At 43.3% G+C, this 20,769-nt stretch overlaps 1 protein-coding gene across 1 annotated transcript in view; it reads left to right on the top strand.

The window, feature by feature from the left end:
• AKT2 (AKT serine/threonine kinase 2) overlaps positions 1-20,769 on the top strand; it is a 227,166-nt gene that overhangs the window by 195,426 nt on the left and 10,971 nt on the right. Inside the window, exons 8-13 of the mRNA XM_030220064.1 lie at positions 8,420-8,488; positions 11,497-11,619; positions 17,045-17,173; positions 17,618-17,832; positions 18,328-18,415; positions 19,846-19,948. Coding sequence (XP_030075924.1) covers positions 8,420-8,488; positions 11,497-11,619; positions 17,045-17,173; positions 17,618-17,832; positions 18,328-18,415; positions 19,846-19,948 — 727 coding nt within the window. The remainder of the gene's footprint in view (positions 1-8,419; positions 8,489-11,496; positions 11,620-17,044; positions 17,174-17,617; positions 17,833-18,327; positions 18,416-19,845; positions 19,949-20,769) is intronic.

Consider the following 20,769-nt stretch of genomic DNA (forward strand, 5'->3'; position numbering starts at 1 on the left):
CCAGATAGCAAACCCAACTGTGGGTTTCATGACCCCGTTTGACGTTATGACCTGCAGTTGAGAAGTTCTGTCGTAGAAAGATATTTCTCCCAGGACAAATAAGTTACATGAGTCTTACATGTGGGTGACATCATCCGACAGCCATTCACAGGAACATTCCAACTTGCTCTTCACAATTTTATAAAATATTGCAGCACACATGCATGTGTCCTGCCTGCTTGCCACTTCATGCAAGACCTATCCATTGGCCGTTTTTCCGCATAGCGAAACAGTCACATTTCAGTTGTGCTTCCCTCAGCTCACCTCAAAATTTGGTTACTACTATATTTGTGGTTTTTCTTTGCATTAGTGTGAAAGTCCTGTCATTAGTCACATGAGGGCCATCTGTGAACACTTTATTTTCCTTATTCTGTGTTTTTTGGCCATTCTACATAAGTACATAAGTAATACCACACTGGGAAAAGACCAAGGGTCCATCGAGCCCAGCATCCTGTCCACGACAGCGGCCAATCCAGGCCAAGGGCACCTGGCAAGCTTCCCAAACGTACAAACATTCTATATATGATGTTCTGGGAATTGTGGATTTTTCCCAAGTCCACTTAGTAGTGGTTTATGGACTTGTCCTTTAGGAAACCATCTAACCCCTTTTTAAGTTTTCTTTATTTTCTGCAGCCCATTGATATTGCATTGAGTCTGTGGTCACACAGCTGGGTAGTAATTTCAAAGTCAAGTCGTTTGATTGTTTGCAACTATTTTTCCTGACATGTCCCAGGAGAAAAGTTCCCAGTGGCTTTACAAAGTGTGCCAAATGTAGCAAGGCCATATCCATAACAGATACCCATAGTTGGTGCATACAGTGCCTGAGACCCGATCATGATTCCTCCTCTTGTATCCTGTGGTCATTGATGTCAAGGAGGGAAATCCATGATCGAAATAGCACAAAAGAATTTTTGGCACAGATAGGTTTGGTTCATCAGCTTCAGAAGCATCGGTCTTCATGGCTCTGGGAACTGCATCAGACACTGAGGACTAGTCGGTATTGGGAGTGCATCGATCACCCTCGAAATCAAGAGTTGATGGTATCCATCAGAGTTGGTCATGCTACTACTACTACTACTTAACATTTCTAGAGCGCTACTAGGGTTATGCAGCGCTGTACAAATTAATAACTAAGGACGGTCCCTGCTCAGAAGAGCTTACAATCTAAAGGACGAAATGTCAAGTTGGGGTAGTCTAGATTTCCTGAGTAGAGGTGTTGTGATTAGGTGCCGAAAGCGACATTGAAGAGGTGGGCTTTGAGCAATGATTTGAAGATGGGTAGGGAGGGGGCCTGGCCTATGGGCTCAGGGAGTTTATTCCAAGCATGGGGTGAGGCGAGGCAGAAAGGGTGGAGCCTAGAGTTGGCAGTGGTGGAGAAGGGTACTGAAAGGAGGGATTTGTCTTGAGAGCGGAGGTTACGGGTAGGGACGTAAGGGGAGATGAAGGTAGAGAGGTAAGGAGGGGCTGCAGATCGAGTGCATTTGTAGGTTAGTAGAAGAAGCTTGAACTGTATGCGGTATCTGATCGGAAGCCAGTGAAGTGACTTGAGGAGAGGGGTGACATGAGTATATCGGTCAAGGCGGAAGATAAGACATGCGGCAGAGTTCTGGATGGACTGAAGGGGGGATAGGTGGCTAAGTGGGAGGCCGGTGAGGAGTAGGTTGCAGTAGTGAAGGCGCGAGGTAATGAGAGAGTGGATGAGAGTTCGGGTGGTGTGCTCAGAGAGGAAGGGGCGAATTTTGCTAATGTTGTAGAGGAAGAAGCGACAGATCTTGGCTATCTGCTGGATATGCGCAGAGGAGAGGGAGGAGTCGAAGATGACACTGAGGTTGCGGGGGGATGAGACGGGGATGATGAGGGTGTTATCAACTGAGATAGAGAGTCCCCCCTTGAGGAAATGGGAAAAATTCATTCTTGTCATCTTTGGCATTGAGGGATAGAGATGCCATATATCAGGTGAAGGCTAAGGTGCAGTGAAATTGATGTCCCTTAAAGCAAGATACTGAGAGCATCAGGGCACCGAGACCATGGGTGTCCTCAAAGTGTCCCAAATGTGAGGACTGTTCATCCTCCTTGGTATCAGAGGGGGTGCGACAGACTGCAATGAGCCAAGATCCAGCTTCAGATACATCTCAAGTATCTCAGAAGGACGTGGCCACATCGACTTTAATGCCTCAGTCTTTACCAATGGCAGCCTTCAAGAGCAGCTAATGGGTAAGTTTGAAGAACGTATATGATTTTTTTTTTAAGTTTAAAAAATTATAACTCGCACAGTCATATTTGCACAATAAAACATATACCTTGTATAATGAGTTTATCTTGTTGGGCAGACTGGAAGGACCATACAAGTCTCTATCTGCTGTCATTTATTATGTTACTTTTATGAGTCAGAGTGTCCTCTGGTTCTTCCTTAGAAACCCAAGGTCTTCTTGGAGAAGTAGTCCACTAGTCTATTTTCAGATCCATTCCCACCACATGACAGAAGTAAATCTGCCCCTGAGGAGCTCTTATTCTTGGGTTCTGCCTGTGCACAGAATTCTGAAGCAGATGAAGATGTTGGAAACCCCTCCTATGCTGCAGGTTAATAAGAAGATAGACTCTATGTATAGAGCTCAAGAAGCTCCAGGATTTCAGAAGCTATAGTTTCCTCGCCAGACATCTTTATACTGCTAGTTCAATCCTTGGTTTTAACTCGGTTCGATTACTGCAATTCCATCTATGCTGGTCGTAAGAAGGATGTCCTAAAAGGCTACAATGTCCCAAAATACTGCAGCTAGGCTTGTCCTCAAGGTATCGCATTTGATAGAGCCACTCCATTATTATGCAGGCTGCACTGGTTGCCCATTAAAGCCAGGATTATTTTTAAATTGTGTGTTTGTCTTTCAAATATTATATGGCATGACACCAGATTATGCAGCCCTTAATAACTATTCCCCTATGCAATATAACCTCTGGTTCTAGGGACTACCTTAGACTCTCCTCTTTGAGAGGTTTCTGTCCAATAAATGCAACTGGCCATCAATGTTCAATATTTTGTTTATGGCTTTATAAACCTTGTGTGTTTATTTACTATTAGCCACATTGAACTCGAGTATGTTCGGGTTAATGTGGGGTATAAATGTCAAAATAAATAAAATGATGGAATAGCTTCCTTCATGCAGAAGTTCTGTCCAGAGTCAGACTAAATGTGCCATGCCAACATTGTCCAATTCTTTATATACCTCTTTCAAGTCTGTGTGGCTGTAAAAGGGATATCTTTGTCTAACTGCTGTGTGTTTGTGTGTAGATGAGTGTAATGTTGTTATGAAGGCAAACAATACACCATCAAAATACAGTAGCTGGCAGCACACTATTAGCTGTCAAGTTCATACAAAGTTAATTATGTTCAGTGGAATATAAATATGTTGGCTGCCTGCTGTGTGAATATGCCATCATTTTTTCATTATTGCTACCAAGTATTACATATTATGGGCATTTTCTTTAAACTTTGATTGTTTTAATTTGTTTATCCAGATCTTATATGCACATGGTATTGCTTGTTAAACCCAAAGGCGAAACCTAAGAATGGTTAATTTGGAATAAACTGTGTTGTGCTGTAGAAGTTGTTTACTTTTGCAATGTGTGTATGGATGACTGTTCTGGGGTGTGCATGTGATAGTTTAAACAACTGTCTATACTTACGGCTATGATTTCTGAACATGCGGCATCATTAAAGGACAGGCTTTTAAATGCCCAGCTGGGTATATATAGTAATCTCATCTTTGTTAAATGTTTCAGACATATCCATCGACTTGCTCCCATGATGTTACTAAATTCTATTCTGTTTCACTGTATTTTCAATGTAAGCCACATTGAACCCAAAGTTGCTTGGGATAATGTGGGATATAAACGTCAATTAAAAAAAAAGAATCCTCTATCCTCCACCTTTTAAGGCACTACCTATCCAACTGGATGGTAATGGCACCAGAAAAGCAAATTTGGTCCAGTGAAGACTAACTCAAATAACTGTTCTCTGGACTCTAGTATTATCATATGAATTCAACCATACCATGCCTTTGTTGTTATGTTCCACTAATAAGTTAAATGATTATCTGGCTTTTTTGAAAGGATTATATAACCTTTGGATGTATGACTAGGAACAAAAGCACACATTCTTGTACAGCCACAAAACAACCTTTTAGGTTGAATAATGTTCACAATGAGCTCCTTTTGTTATCAACCAGATAGAAGAGATAAGTCAGTTTTGGCATAGTATAAGTCATCACAAGTGCAAAATATAAGAAAACCACTCCATTCGTCTATTTGCTCCTCTGCTTCTCCGAGTAGCAGTCATTATCACCCCATGATAAGTCCTGTTCTTCCTTTCTCACTGACTTTGATGCTTGGCTTTCCTTCTTTCTTGAAACTTCATCTCCTTCCCTCATACTTGTGAAAATCCACATAAGATGAATGTTAAAATCATGCTAATGATCCCTCTCTTATGCTTCGCAGTTTCTTGCTTTAACATCCTCTTTCAATCTTCAACTGTGCTCCACTGCCCCCACTCACCAGAATGGCCACTGTCTTGATCTTATCCTCTTCTCAAATTGCTCACTCTCCAGTTTCTGTGCCTCAGCTCTTCCCCTCTCTGACCATCATCTGATAACTTTCACACTTAAACACCCTCCTCCCCAGTCCCGTCCAATCTTAACCAATACATTTAGGAATCTTCAGGCTATTGACCCTTCCACTCTGTCCTCCAGTGTTTCAAGTTTTCTCTACCACTATGTTATCCAAGTCTGTAATGAGGCTGTCTCTTCCTATAATACTATTTTCTCCTCTGCTCTGGATACTCTCCTCTCCCTCCTCCATTCCCCCGTTCTGTAAAACGTACCAAACCCCAGCCTTGGCTAACCTCTAGAATCCGCTACCTACGTTCCTGTGCCCGCTCTGCCGAACGCCTTTGGCTGAAATCCCATGCCCATGCTGACTTCATAATTCTTGCTGACCTTCCAGTCTGCTCTTTTACTTGCCAAACAGGACTATTACATCCAGTTGACAAATTCTCTTGGCTCAACCCTTGACGTCTCTTTGCCACACTGAACTCTCTCCTCAAAATGCCTTCACTGCCAATCACCCCCCCACCCACTTTCCCCCCCAGACTCTGGCTGAGTTCTTTCATGATAAGATTCACAAGATTAAACTTGAATTCTCAACCAGGTCACTTCCACCCTCTCCTTCACTTATTCCCATTCTCTCAACCCTCCAACCCCTGCCTCCTTTTCTTCCTTTTTCTGAAATCACTGAAGAGGAAATTACGCATCTTATTTCCTCCTCGAAACTAACTACCTGTTCCTCTGATCCTATTTCCCACCCATCTACTTAACACTATCTCTCTACTGTCATCCCTTTATCTGTCATATGCTCAATCTTTTCACTTTCCACTGCGACTGTTCCGATGCCTTCAAACATGCCGTAGTCACACCACTCCTTAAAAAACCTTAATTGGACCCTACCTGTCCTTCCAACTATCGCCCCATCTTCCTCCTCCCTTTCTTATCCAAGATACTTGAACGTGCTGTTCACCACCGTTGCCTTGACTTTCTTTCATCTCAAGCTATTCTTGATCCACTTCAATCTGGCTTTTGCCCCCTTCATTCAACTGAAAGAGCGCTTGCTAAAGTCTCCAATGATCTGTTCCTGGCCAGATCCAAAGGTCTCTATTCTGTCCTCATCCTTCTCGATCTATCTGCTGCTTTTGACACTGTTGATCACAGCCTACTCCTTGATACGCTGTCCTCACTTGGATTTCAGGGCTCTGTTCTTTCCTGGGTTTCTTCTTATCTCTCCCCAGCGTACCTTAGTGTATACTCCTAGTGATCCTCCTCTACTTCTATCCCACTGTCAGTTGGTGTACCTCAGGGATCTGTCCTGGGACCCCTTCTTTTCTCCATCTATACTTCTTCCCTTGGTACTCTGATCTCATCCATGGTTTTCAGTATCATCTTTACGCTGATGACTCCAAGATCTACCTCTCCACACTAGACATCTCAGCTGAAATCCAGGCCAAAGTATCAGCCTGCATGTCTGACATTGCTGCCTGGATGTCTCAGCACCATCTGAAACTAAACTTGACCAAGTGAGCTTCTCATCTTTCCCCCTAAACCAACCTCTTCTCCTCCCCCATTCTCTATTTCTGTAGATATCACACTCATCCTTCCTGTCTCATCGGCTCGTAACCTTGGGGTCATCTTCGACTCCTCCCTCTCCTTCTCTGCACATATTCAGCAGACTGCTAAAACCTGTTGTTTCTTTCTCTATAACATCACCAAAATTTGCCCTTTCCTTTCTGAGCACACTACCAGAACCCTCATCCACACTCTTATCACCTCTCGCTTAGACTATTGCAACTTGCTTCTCACAGGTCTCCTACTTAGCCATCTCTCTCCTCTTCAATCTGTTCAAAATTCTGCTGCACGACTAATATTCCGCCAGTGTTGTTATGCTCATATTAGCTCTCTTCTCAAGTCACTTCACTGGCTTCCTATCCGTTTCTGCATACAGTTCAAACTCCTCTTATTGACCTATAAGTGCATTCACTCTGCAGCTCCTCAGTACCTCTTCACTCTCATCTCTCCCTACATTCCTCCCCTGGAGCTCCGTTCACTTGGTAAATCTCTCTTATCTGCACCCTTCTCCTCCACTGCTAACTCTAGACTCCGTTCCTTTTATCTTGCTGCACCATATGCCTGGAATAGACTTCCTGATCCGGTACGTCAAGCTCCATCTCTGGCCGTCTTCAAATCTAAGCTAAAAGCCCACCTTTTTGATGTTGCTTTTAACTCCTAACCCTTATTCACTTGTTCAGAACCCTTATTTTATCATCCTCACTTTAATATTCCCTTATCTCTTGTTTGTCCCGCTTGTCTGTCCTAATTAGATTGTAAGCTCTGTCGAGCAGGGACTGTCTCTTCATGTTCAAGTGTACAGCGCTGCGTACGTCTAGCACTTTAGAAATGATAAGTAGTAGTAAACCAATGGACTTGCATTAGGGACTTATAGCCCATTTAGTTATGTTTTAACAATGGGAGATCTTATGAACCAAATATTTATTTTTATTATTTTGACTTATAAAACTACTTGTCCCTGAAACATGCTTAAAACAGAGTAAGCCATTTCTGTATCTAAAATTTAAACGTCTGCAAAAGAGATGAGGTGAAGATGTGATTACATGTGCCCCGATGAAAGGAGAGTTTAATTTACTGCCATTTAATTTCAATGTATTCCATCTTTATAACACCAGGCTTCCTAAGGCAGATTACAACAGTTAAGATGAACTCATCAGGAAACAGGATATCCTCACTGAAATTTGACCATGTATTACTGTACTCTATAGAACAGTGTAGAAAAATGAGCACAGAATATAGAGTTTATTGCTGCTGTTTCTACCAGCTACAATAATTTAAGCTGTTTTAGTAATATTCAATTTTATTTCATTATATTTATATCTACGTATGGGAAACTTTCAAATAAAAAAAAGCTGTCAAAAAAATCCCTTATCCTCCACTTTCTAAGGCACTGCCTATCCTTCTGGAACAGCTTTAGACTTTTTACAGATGGACCACGCATAGGCAGACCGTCAAACTGCAATTGTTTTCAATAGCATTTGCCGTTCTTTTGGGTGAACTAAAATGGCGGCAAGTTTCACCTTACTGGCTTCAGCCCCATGATGGGCTAGACAGAGGCTCATGTCTCCTGTTCTCAATCTAAACCACCTTGGAGAAAACAGTTATTTACCTGTAGCAGGTGTTCTCTGAGGACAGCAGGATACATACCCTCCCACTTCCCCTTTGGAGGTGCATTCTATTAGCTATAAAACTCATTTATCTAGGTCCCGTTCAACAACTGCAGGTGGGAGGATGTGCGCATGTATGGTGCAATGTTCTACGAAGCTGTGGAGTGTGTTTCTGTGCAAGGCTTCTTTTGGATGAAATCACCCACTTGTAAGGCTTATGTATCCTGCTGCCCTTGGAGATCACTTAATATAGGTAAGTAACTCTGTGTTATTAGTATAGAACAATGGATCCGAAACCTGGTCCTGGAGGCACCCCAGCCAGTCAGATTTTCAGTATGTCCACAATGAATATTCATGAGATAGATTTAGCATTCAGTGGAGGCAGTGTATGCAAATCTTGTAAGTATTCATTGTGAGTAACCTGAAAACCTTACTGGCCTGGGGTGCTTCCAGGACCAGGTTTGGGAACCACTGGTGTAGAACACAGGTTCAGCTGCTGCTTTAATTACCACTCTAGAGTTGCTGAGCAGTAAAGTAGACTGATTTCTTTATCTCTTTTGTATTATTTACTTTAACTTCTGGATGGTATTCGTTTTTCTTTTGAAGGCACTGAAATATGCATTTCAGACTGTTGATCGTCTGTGTTTCGTTATGGAATATGCTAATGGAGGAGAGGTAGGTATTGGGGAACAGGAGACCTTATCCTTTTTTTTTTTTTTTTTTTTAATTGTCTTCCTGATACTGCAGAGCCTTCTGTCAAGAGATGCACCAGCAGAGACATGAGTGCATTTACCTCACAAATAAGCTTTTTGAGTTTAATGAGGCAGTTACAGATTGTATTTTTTTTATGTGCTCAGCATTTTTGTCTGGTAGAGATTTAACCAGATGGAGCAATTCAGTTATGCACAATTTTTTTTTATATTTTATAGGAAAATAAGCTGGACGCACAGAGGCAGATTATAGAAAGGACATCCAACTCTGAATAAAGATGTTCAATACATTACATCAGATATAGAGACGTCTTTATCTCATGTATTTTAGAACAGGATCTACCAGTTCTAAGATACATGAGAAGTGGATGTCTAAGTTCTTGCTGCTAGCATGAAAATCCATTTTACAAACTGAAATGCCCAAACAATGACCAGGGAAAAATAAGGGTCATGGATGTCTTTGTGGCAGCATAGGAACATCCATATTATAAAATGGCTACATTGATGGCCATGTGAAGGAGTAACCTAATGGTTAGAACTACTACTACTAATAACATTTATATAGCACTACCAGCCGCACGCAGTGCTGAACACTTGACATAGAGAGACAGTCCCTGCTCAAGAGCTTACGATCTAAGTAAAACAGACGGGCAAGGGAATTACAGGGTAAGAGGAACAGGGAAGGAGGAGGGCAAATGAGTAACGGTTAGGGGCCAAAGGCAGTAGTGAAAAGATGAGCTTTCAACATAGATTTAAAAACAGGTAGCGATGGAGCTAGACGTATGGGTTCAGGAAGACGGTTCCAGGCATAAGGTGCCACAAGATAAAAGGAACGAAGTCTGAAGTTAGCGGTGGAGGAGAAGGGGGACGACGAGAGATTTGTTCAGAGAGCGGCGTTGACGGGGATGAGTGTAGGGAGAAATGAGAGAGGAGAGGTAGTGAGGGGTCATAGAGTGGATGCATTTAAAGGTCAGTAAGAGGAGTTTGAATTGTATACAGAAGCGGATAGGGAGCCAGTGAAGTGACTTGAGGAGAGGGCTTAGTGTGGGCATAGCGATTTTGGCGAAAATAAGTTGAGCTGCAGAATTCTGGACAGATTGGAGAGGAGAAAGATGATTGAGTGGAAGACCATGTGAGAAGTAAATTGCAGTAGTCCAAGCGAGAAGTAATAAGGGTTGTGAATAAGGGTTCTGGTGGCGTATTCTGAAAGGAAAGGGTGAATTTGCTAATGTTGAAGATAAAGAAGTGACAGGCTTTTGGCGATTTGTTGAATATGGGCAGAGAAGGAGAGGAATTGAAGATAACTCCAAGGTTACGAGCTGAGGAGACAGGGAGGATATGAGAGCCATTAACATAGATAGAGAATGGGGAAAGAGGGAGGAGGGTTTAGGGGGAAAAATAAGAAGTTCAGTTTTAGCCATGTTTAATTTGAGATGGCGTTGAGACTTCCAGGTAGCAATGTCAGACAAGCAGGCAGAGATTTTGTCCTGGATTAAGGTTGAGATTTCAGGGGTGGAGATGTAGATCTGAGAGGAGTCAGCATAAAGATGGTAGTTAAACCATGGGATGAGATCAGGGCACCAAGGGAAGAGGTATAGATGGAGAAACGGAGTGGTCCAAGGACAGAACCCTGAGGCACACCTACTGAAAGCGGAAGGGAAGTTGAAGAGGATCCACCAGAGTGAACACTGAAAGTACGGAGTGAGAGGTAGGAAGAGAACCAGGAAAGAAAAGGGCCCTGGAATCCAAGTGAGGACAGCGTATCGAGGAGTAAGGTGTGGTCAACAGTGTCGAAAGCAGCAGATAGGTTAAGAAGGATGAGGATGGAATAGAGGCCTCTGGATTTAGCCAGAAGCAGATCATTAGAAACTTTAGCAAGTGCAGTTTCAGTTGAATGAAGAAAACCGGATTGAAGTGGGTCAAGAATAGGTTGAGAAGAGAGAAAGTCAAGACAACGGTGGTTAACGACACATTCAAGTAGTTTTGAGAGGAAAGGGAGATGGGGCGATAGTTGGAGGGACAGGTAGGGTCAAGTGAGGGTTTTTTAAGGAGTGGAGTGACAATAGTATGTTAGAACAGCAGAACTTAGGGCAGAGAACCAATCCTATTGCAACTCTTTGTTTTGTTTTTTGTTTTTGAATTGTGAGGCTTCCAGGACAGAAAAATACCTACTGTGACTTCCCTTACTCCCTCCAGTGGTGAACTGCTCAATTAGAGCACTTTTCTGTAACCTGGATGTCCCTTTTGAACATGGATGTCCCTTCCCCTTCTGAAACTGGAGTTGGACGTCCATATTTTGGCCCCCCTGTAGCCCTGTCCAAAACATGCCCAGATCACGCCCTCTTGCCATATAGACACACTGCAATTTTAGGCATACATATCCTGGCTTTTTAAAATCAGAATCTGAACATCCATGAATATGGATGTCTAAATGACAGTTTTCAGATGTCCAAAATATGAATAGAGCTTCTAAATATGGCCATAGTAATTGCAGATAAAATTTGAGTTAAATGAACTTTGTATTGGATAACTTTTAGAGCATTTTCTAGCAAAATATTCTTTCTATATTCCTGGTTCTTTGAAATGCCCCAATTCCCCTTCAACTTGTCCAGTTGCTGTGTGGAAACGAGCAGCTGCAAACAGGGTGAACAGCTAGGGCTTGGAGTACAACTGATAGAAAGGAAGATGAGACAGATTTTCTTGATGTGCATCAGGCTCTACACTTTGGCAAAAAAAAAATGAAGAGCTATGTTTTCTTGAAGGTACATAGCATACAAAATAAAACAAACACCTCCAGCTCATTCTCAGACACTTGTTTCCTTCTGTCAGAAAGGTAACTAGGGATCTTGTCTTTCCAGCTTATGTGCTGCTTTGCATTTGGTCCATTGGTTGCTAAAGCTGCAGCATTTGAAGCTGATGTGACTCATTATCTTGATGCTGGTTTGCAGACTTTCTCTTTTTTTTATGTTCAGACTGTTCTTTCACCTTTCACGAGAGCGTGTTTTCACGGAGGACCGAGCTCGTTTCTATGGTGCTGAGATTGTCTCCGCTTTGGAGTACCTACACTCCAGAAATGTTGTCTACAGAGACATTAAGGTACGTGTGCTGGCCTGGTCTTGTCTATATTCAGCCTTCAAGATAGACAATATCATCATAAAGAACAATAAAAACAAATATGACAAAGAAAAGAACGAATGAACAAAAAAATTTAAAAAAAAAATCATAATGTGACTATATTTCCTGTACATCCTAAAATAGAAATTTAATCTGAGATGTAAATATTTTAGCTCAAATGAAAACATTTACTGTTTGATATAGTGTAAACCTCATCTCAGGAGAAATATAAAAATGCAGGGTTTAGCTGCTAGAACACTGGTCTGGCTCATTGCAAGCAAGGTTCTAAATCTTTAAAAAGGCAGAAAGTGACACATAGATTAAAGATAAAGGTAGGCCATTGAGAATGACTGTCTAGGATATGCTTAAATTAATACCTGAATTGGTTCATAATGGCAAACTGCAGGCGTGCCAGTTTTGGGTGGTCCATAGGGCTTATTTTTCAAAGAAGCAGTCTTTTCATGCTGGAATATGTTGACACCCCTTGCTGCGCTAAATGTTAAAAACCGTGCAAACACTCTTTTCCATGGTTTGTGGCAGTATAGATGGATACAAGTCTTTTGGGTGCTCTTCCTCATATTTGCAGCATCTTTTTTGGCGTTCTTTGCACTTGATAGCCAGGCTAGCTCAGCCAGTGGACCAGGTAGGCTGTGGTCTGGGGTGCAAAGCGCCCGAGCCCATGACTTCATCCTGCTGACCTTGGAGGGGCCCTACAAGCCCTGCTTACCTGCAGCTCCCAGTTTCCAGCCTTAGCCACTTTTCAGCTGCTTGTTCAAGCACCTGCCGCAACCCCAAGTCCCCTCCTGTCCCCGCTTAGCTCCCCCTTTTGTTTCGGCTGCATGCATGCATTTTTAAAATCTTGAACCCGCAACATCTGTAAAGGAATCAGGCTGCCTTGGGCCACCCTCACTTTCCCACCCCTCCTCTGATGTAATTCCTGTTTCTGTGAGGGCAGGACAATGAGAGAAGGCCTGATGCAGCCTGATTCCTTCACAGATGCTGCCCAATTCAGAGATTTAAAAAATGCATGCAGGGCGACAGAAATGAAAAAGGGGCTGTTGCTGGAGTTGAGGGTGGACAGTAGGGGCTGGGGCTTGAACTAGCAGCTAAAATGGGGAATAGGGCTAGAATGGGGGGATCTGAAAGGGGGGCTCAGTTGGGAGAATGATGGCTTTAATGCAGAGCAGGTGAGAGAAGGGGGCTTTGAAGTGGAACTAGGGGCTGTAAAGGAGGAGGGTAGGTAGGATAAGGGGGCTAGGACTTGAATGGGGCTGAAACGGGACAGGTGGGTAAAAAGGGCTGGGGCTGAAACTGGGAACAGGGGCTAACGAGGCTGGAACTGGGGGCTGAAAAAGGTAAGGTAGGATAATGAGCTGGAACTGGGGGCTGAAGAGGGAGGGCTGGTGGGAGAAGCATGCTGGGGCTGGAACTGGGGGCAGGTGGGATAATGGGGCAGAAAAGAGGGGAGAGAGAAGGTTCTAGATGGGGGGGGTGTTGGATGGGTAGGAGCACCAGAAATCCTAGCACCAGCCCTGCGCAGGCGGCACAGGCAGTCACCAGTGGTGGTATCCTCTCCTGGAATCCGACTCTTCTTCTGTTTTCTTCTGTTCCATTTCTCCTCCTTGGCTATGCTGTCCACCAACATCGAATCCCAGCCTGCCTTGCATGGAGGAGCGGGGACGCTGAAGCATTTAAATTGCTTCAGTGTCTACCATTCTCTTTTTCTTTGGAGTTTGCCTCCACTCAGTTGCCTTTTTTGAGAAGCGGCGACCACAATTGAACACAATATCGATGTGCGGTCGCACCATGGAGCTATACAAAGGCATTATAACGTCCTCATTTTTGTTTTCCATTCCTTCCTAATAATACCTAATATTCTATTTGCTTTCTTAGCTGCCACAGCACACTGAGGAGAAGGTTTCAACATATCATCAACGATAACACCTAGGTCCCTTTCTTGATCGGTAACTCCTAACATGGAACCTTGCATGACATAGCTATAATTCGGGTTCTGTTTCCCACATGCATCACTTTGCACTTGCTCACATTAAATTTCATGTGCCATTTAGATGCCCAGTCTACCAGTTTCTTAAGGTCCTCTTGTAATTTTTCACAGTTCTCCCGCGATTTAACTACTTTGATTAACTTTGTGTCGTCAGCAAATTTAATTACCTCACTAGTTACTCTCATCTCTAGGTCATTTTATAATATGTTAAAAAGCAGTGGTCCCAGCACAGAGCCCTGGGGAACCCCACTAACTACCCTTCTCCATTGAGAATACTGAGCATTTAACCCTACTCTCTGTCTATCTTTTAATCAGTTTTAATCCACAATAGCACACTACCTCCCATGAATCTCCAATTTCCTCTGGAGTCTTTCATGAGGTACTTTGTCAAACGCCTTCTGAAAATCAAGATACACAATATCAACCGGCTCCCTTTATCCACATATTTGTTCACCCCTTCAAAGAAATGTAATAGATTGGTGAGGAAGATTTCCTTCACTAAATCCATGTTGGCTTTCTCTCATTAATACATGCTTTTGAATATGCTCTGTAATTTGTTCTTTATAATGGTCTGTACGATTTGCCCGTTACTAGGTAAGACTCACCGGTCTATAAGTTCTTGGATCTCCCCTGGACCCTTTTTAAAAAATCGGCGTTACATTGGCCACCCTCCAGTCTTCCGGTAGCACGCTCGATTTTAAGGATAAACAATAGTTCTGCAAGTTCATTTTTCAGTTCTGTCAGTACTCTGGATGAGTACCATCTGGTCCAGGAGATTGCTACTCTTCAATTTGTCAAATTGCCCCCATTACATCCTCTAGGTTATAGAGATATCATTCAGTTTCTCTGACTCGTCAGCTTCGAATACCATTTCTGGCAGTGGTATCTCTCCCAAATCTTCCTCGGTTAAGACCAAACAAAAGAATTCATTTAATCTCTCCGCTATGGCTTTGTCTTCCTGATCGCCCCTTTTACCCCTCAGTCATCTAGCAGTCCAACCGATTCTTTTGCTGACTTCCTGCTTTTAATATACCTAAAAAAAAAAATGTTACTATGTGTTTTCTGCCCTCCAACGCAATCTTTTTTCAAAGTCCCACTTTGCATTTGACCTGACATTCCTTATGCTGTTTTCTTATTATTTTCAGTCGGTTCCTCTTCCATTTTCTGAAGGTATTTTCTTTTAGCTCTAATAGCTTCCTTCACCTTACTTTTTAACCACGCCGGCTGTCGTTGGTCTTCCTTCCTCCTTTTTTAATACGCGGAATATATTTGGCTTGGGCTTCCAGGATGGTGTTTTGAACAGCATCCATGCCTGATGTAAATTTTTGATCCTAGCAGCCGCTCCTCTTAGGTTTGTTTGTTTTTGGAGTTTTTCACCGTTCTCATTTTATCATAGTCTCCTTTTTAAAGTTAAACGCTAACGTATTGGATTTCCTGTGTATACTTACTTCAAAGCTAATATCAAATGTGATCATATTATGATCACTGTTATCAAGCGGCCCCTGCACCATTACCTCCCGCACTAGATCATGCGCTCCACTAAGGACTAGGTCTAGAATTTTCCTTCTCTTGTTGGCTCTGTACCAGCTGCTCCATAAAGCAGTCCTTGATTTCATCAAGGAATGTTACCTCCCTAGCATGCCCCGATGTTACATTTACCCAGTCAATATTGGGGTAATTGAAATCACCCATTATTATTGTGTTGCCCAGTTTGTTTGCTTCCTAATTTCCTTTAACATTTCATATCCTTCTGATAGTGATAGGAGTGAACTACCAGGTGGATGGTAGTTCACTCCTATCACTATCCTCTCCCCCATTACATATGGAATTTCAATCCATAGTGGTTCCAAGATGTGTTCTATTTCCTGAAGAATTTTCAATCTATTTGAGTTAAGGCTCTCCTTAACATACAGGACCTCAGGCCATGATATCACTAATATTGCTTTAGTTTACTTCTTGGGGGGGGGGGGGGGAGTACTGATTGATTTAGTTTGTAGATTGTCCATGGTTTATTTATTTATTTATTTATTTTTGTTGTAATACTGTTATGCATATTCATTGTTTTATTTAATATAATAATTCGCACCTCCAACTTCTGAAGCTGACTCCGTGGCAGTGAAGCCGTGTAGTGTTCGTAGGGTTCGTAATCGCCCCGCCCTCGAGGGAACTCTGTATAGTTGCCAGCCCCCGCACCTCCCTCCCTCTCTCTCTCTGCTCTCCAAGCATGACCTGTCCTCTGGCAGCCCCTCGCCTTCCTAAGTGCTGGCTGAATTTAAAAATTCGTACCTTGGGGTGCGGCGTCCACAGTGAAGGCGAGCGGCGCTTCAAATGCCTTCGCATGTGTCTCAGCTCTGCCTCTGCTCCCGCCCTTCCGGAAACAGGAAATGAGGGCGGGACCAGAGGCAGAGCTGAGACGCATGCGAAGGCAGTGTGAAGCGCTGCTCGCCTTCACTGTGGACACCGCACCCAAGGTAAGAATTTTAAAATTACAGCCAGCACTTGGGAAGGCACGAGGGCTGCCGGAGGACCAGGTCATGCTTGGAGGGCAGAGAGAGGGAGGGAGGCGCTGGGGCATGGAAGTCTGAGGAGAGGGGGGCGTGGACCTGGGAGGGAGGGGGCGTCCCTGCAAGTCGAAGGGGAAGGGGAGGGGGGCCTGCAACTTGAAGGGGAGGGGGTCCTGGAACTCGAAGGGGAGGGGGTCCTGGAACTCGGAGGGCACACAGAGAGAGAGGTATGGGAGGGGGGGTCTGGAACTTAGAGGAGAAGGGGGGTCCTGGATATGGGTGGATGGAGGGGAGGCCAGGGAGAATGCAGAGTTGATGCACATGTAGGGGGAGAGGGCAAGGGACAGAGGAGAATTGTTGCACCATGATTGATGGAGGGGGCAGGGGAGAGATGCTCTACATAGATGGATGAAGGGGGCAGGGCACAGAGGACCTTTGCTGGCATATGGATAATGCAGGGGAGGAGAGCATAATTGGTGCACAGGGCCACACACTACACTCTCTCACTCACACAGAAAGACACACACATTCTGTCTCAATCACACTCTCTCTCTCTCTCTGACACATACTCACTGACTCTCTCTCTCACTACTCTCTCCTAACAGTTCCTTAAAAACATAATTGCCATTAGAGGACACCTTGCTAGCGCCATTTCATTTCTTTCAGAACGGGCCTTTTTTTTTTTTTTTTTTTTTTACTAGTGTTCAATAAAATGATTCTTAAAAAGGCAGCAAGTGCTCTTACATTCCATTGCCGTTTCTCCTGTTCCTGGTATTAAAATATGGAGTCCAGCTCCCATCGGCTTACCTTGTGGGACATCACTACATTGTGTCTGTTGTGGTCACTCCATATTCTGACTCCATATTGCTAGCTTTCCCTGTCCCATTCATTGTTTCAGCTGGAGAATCTCATGCTGGACAAAGATGGTCACGTGAAGATCACAGACTTTGGACTCTGCAAGGAGGGAATTACCGATGGTGCTACCATGAGGACATTCTGTGGGACTCCGGAGTACCTGGCCCCTGAGGTATTAAATCACATGGGAAAGGAAAGTATCTGGGGGAATCCTAGCATTCATTCTTTCAGGATCAATATAACTGAGACAGGGACTGCTCTTAGAGTGTCATCTGGCGGTCCTTCTGCTGTACAATAAACAGTTCTTTATCTCTGCTACTACAGAGCCAGACTTGCTGATAAAATCCAAGCTGTGCTCTCTTTATACTGTTTGCCAGCGCTATGTCTGCAGTGATCATGCCCTTAATTTATCCAGTGGGCAGGTATGTGGGTGGTGAAATTTCTAGCCTGTTGAAAACTAATCTGTATGTATGTCAACTGGAAAAACACCAGTATAGAGGTGAAGCAGTTTTTTTCACCTTTCATACCATTGCTAATTCTGTCTTGTGTGTCAGTGACTGACTGTTTCATGCTGCAGTATTGAACTGGATTTCCTCTTCCTTTTAATTCACTATAGGTCCTGGAAGACAATGATTATGGGCGTGCTGTGGACTGGTGGGGTCTGGGCGTAGTGATGTATGAAATGATGTGTGGGCGTCTACCCTTCTACAACCAGGACCATGAGCGACTATTTGAGTTGATCCTAATGGAAGAGATTCGCTTCCCTCGCAATTTGAGCCCTGAGGCTAAGTCTGTGCTGGCAGGGCTACTGAAAAAGGACCCCAAGTTGAGGTGAGGCGCGCTGGTACTAAACCTTGTCCTATATGGAGTAATGTGTACTCATGCTACACCAAATGGGTTCAGTTGACATACAGTACCCCCACCCCATACCAAAATGCTTCGCCAAACCTCATCTGATGTACAGACTAAAATCTCATAAATTTTCATTTGTGGGATACTGGAACCTGCTTGACATTTTGCAGCTTCTATGTTGACATCCAACAGCTGGGTGTATGTTGCTTAACCCTTTAGTAATGCCAGAGTGAGATATTAGGATTCCCCCCAGTGTCATGGCCTATGTTGAAATGCCTCCTCTTCCTATAAAGGTCATGAAGCCTTAGATGTCTCATCTGAATAATGATCTTCTCTTGCACGCCATAGATTTGCTGAAAGATCCACCACTCCACTGTTGATTATATTGAGTGTGGTATATTAAATTCTTTTAAAAAATAAATACAATTTTACCAGATTGAATACAGATTGGAATTTTTTTAATGTGCTTTCCAGGTTAGGAGGGGGCCCCAGTGATGCCAAAGAAGTTATGGGGCACAGATTCTTTTCTTCAATTAACTGGCAGGATGTAGTTCAGAAAAAGGTGAGCAAATCATTACTGTCATAGAAATTCCAGGCAATATGGAAACACATGGAGTAGGAAAAGAGGAGCTTTTGTAATCAAGCAGCATTCCAGTCATTCTTCCTATAGATGTTGGAGTACAATCCAAGTGCTGGAACAATAACATTAAGCCCATCTAATGTGATGTGGGAATAAAGGCCTACATGACAAAATGAACTTCTTACTAGGGCAGAATCGCTGTAAAATTGCTTTTTCATTCTGTAAGCATATGACCCTGTGTCTCTGAGAATTTGGGGTCATTTTACTAAGGGTGTTCTAGAAAGTGGCCAGCACTGCGATGAGTGTGTGGGTTTGCTGTGCACTCCGGCCATTTTCTAGTGCAGCTGACAATGACCACGACTGCCATGCACTAATTTCCACATTAGCGCAAGGCCATTACTGCCGGGAGTTGGCAGTAAGGGCTCCCATGTTGCTACTGCTCTTATCTGATAGCGTGCAGTAATGTGCTTGCCGTACCTAATTTGTACAGAAATGCTTATTCTCCACCCCCCAGACACGCCTCCTGCACTGGAAAATAAAAAAAATGTTTTCCAGTGTGGGATTAGCGCATGCTAAGTGGAACATTTCTGTGGAATGCCTCAGGGTATCCTGCGGTAATGTCTCAGGGTGTCCTGCGGTAGCACTCTTAGTGTGCGATAGGCCTACAGCGGCTTTGTAAAAGGGCCCATTTGTGCCCTCTGGCAGAAACAAGGGAAAGGGAAATGGAACTTGATAATACACCCTTTCTGTGGTTTTTGCAACTACATTCAAAGCAGTTTACATAGTATATACAGGTACTTATTTGTACCTGGGGCAATGGAAGGTTAAGTGACTTTGGGGGGGGGGGGGGGGGGGCGTGCAAATTCTAATTGCTGGGTGCTAAATGCAAATTCTTTAACAGGATCTAGACTCCCAGATTCTCATAAGATGGTATTTAAGAGCCAGCATTTAGGTGCATCCACTTACGCCATGTCTATGACAGGCATGAATGCATGAACCTAAATAAGTAGCACTGTTCTGTAATATGCGTGTGAAACTGTGGGAGATGCCCATGCCTCACTTACATGAATACCCCTTTGCATTTGCATGTTAAGATTATATAATACTGCTTAGAGTTCAACTAGCACTAGTGCATAAATCTGTAACATTCATGTGTCTAAATGCTAGTATTCTGTAATCTGAGTACACAAATTGCGTTTGTATTTAGGCGTTCACAGTATAGAATTAGGGGATGGTTATCTTTAGTTATCTTTCTCTTTTTGCATTTTGTATAATTTTTCGGGTATTTAAGTTGTCCACATTTAGTGTTGGAACCAAACAAGAGGAGGTGGCTGATAGAAGCATTTCATTTTTTGACTAAATTTACAAATTTATTAATATAAAGCATAATTTTCTCTTCCTTTTTGGAAAAGCTTACCCCACCATTTAAGCCTCAGGTGACATCTGAAATTGATACCAGATACTTTGATGACGAGTTCACAGCACAATCCATAACAGTAACACCGCCTGACCGATGTGAGTAAGACAAATGAATCTTTCAGCCCATTAGAGTATTTCAATAGCATCTGTCATTGATTTATAAGTACTTAACTTGCAAACTCGTGTGCATGAGGTAATTTATTGTATATCTTTTTTCTCTGAGGACAAGCAGGGCACTATTACCATGTATGGGTGATGTCATCCGACAAAACCCAGTGCGGAGAAACTTCAAGCAGCTTTTCTGGAAGCCTTTGGAAGACCATGTTGTTCATGCATGTGTGTCTTCCCACCCACTGCAGCATGAGACCAGACTGCCTCATTCTTTCTGTGGAGCAGTGAGGACATGCTGTCTTATTTCTCTCACCAGCTTACGTCTTTGATTTATGGCCTTAATTCTTCATTGTGTTTTCTAAGGCTGCAGAGAACCAGTTTCCCCCTAGTTGCCTCTTTCCCTGTAGTTTCTAGTGTTTTGACACTTATAAGTTTCCTTTATTTTTTTGTAGCTCATTGGCCCCCTTAGGCTTGAGCATTCCAGTCAGGTGATTTTTTTGTCTACTCATTTTCACAGTTGAGCTGTTTGATTTCACTTGACTGTTTATCCTGGCCATGTGCCAAGAAAACTCCCAGTGATTTTAAAAAGTGCTCCAGTGTACCAGGACCATGTCACTCACTGATGCTTACTTTTGCTGCCTGTCACGTCCAGGGCCTACCATAATGTTTCTTTTATAAACTCTGTTGGCAGATATCAGAATAGAGCCACTAGAAGTCGTAAGGAACAACACAGAAATAATTTTGGCACTGAGAAGTCCAGTCCTTGACTTTGGCATCGGAAGCATCAAATCTCCATGGCCCCCGGA

Source organism: Microcaecilia unicolor, chromosome 11 (assembly GCF_901765095.1).
Source record: "Microcaecilia unicolor chromosome 11, aMicUni1.1, whole genome shotgun sequence".
In the NCBI taxonomy this organism is placed as follows: Eukaryota; Metazoa; Chordata; class Amphibia; order Gymnophiona; family Siphonopidae; genus Microcaecilia; species Microcaecilia unicolor.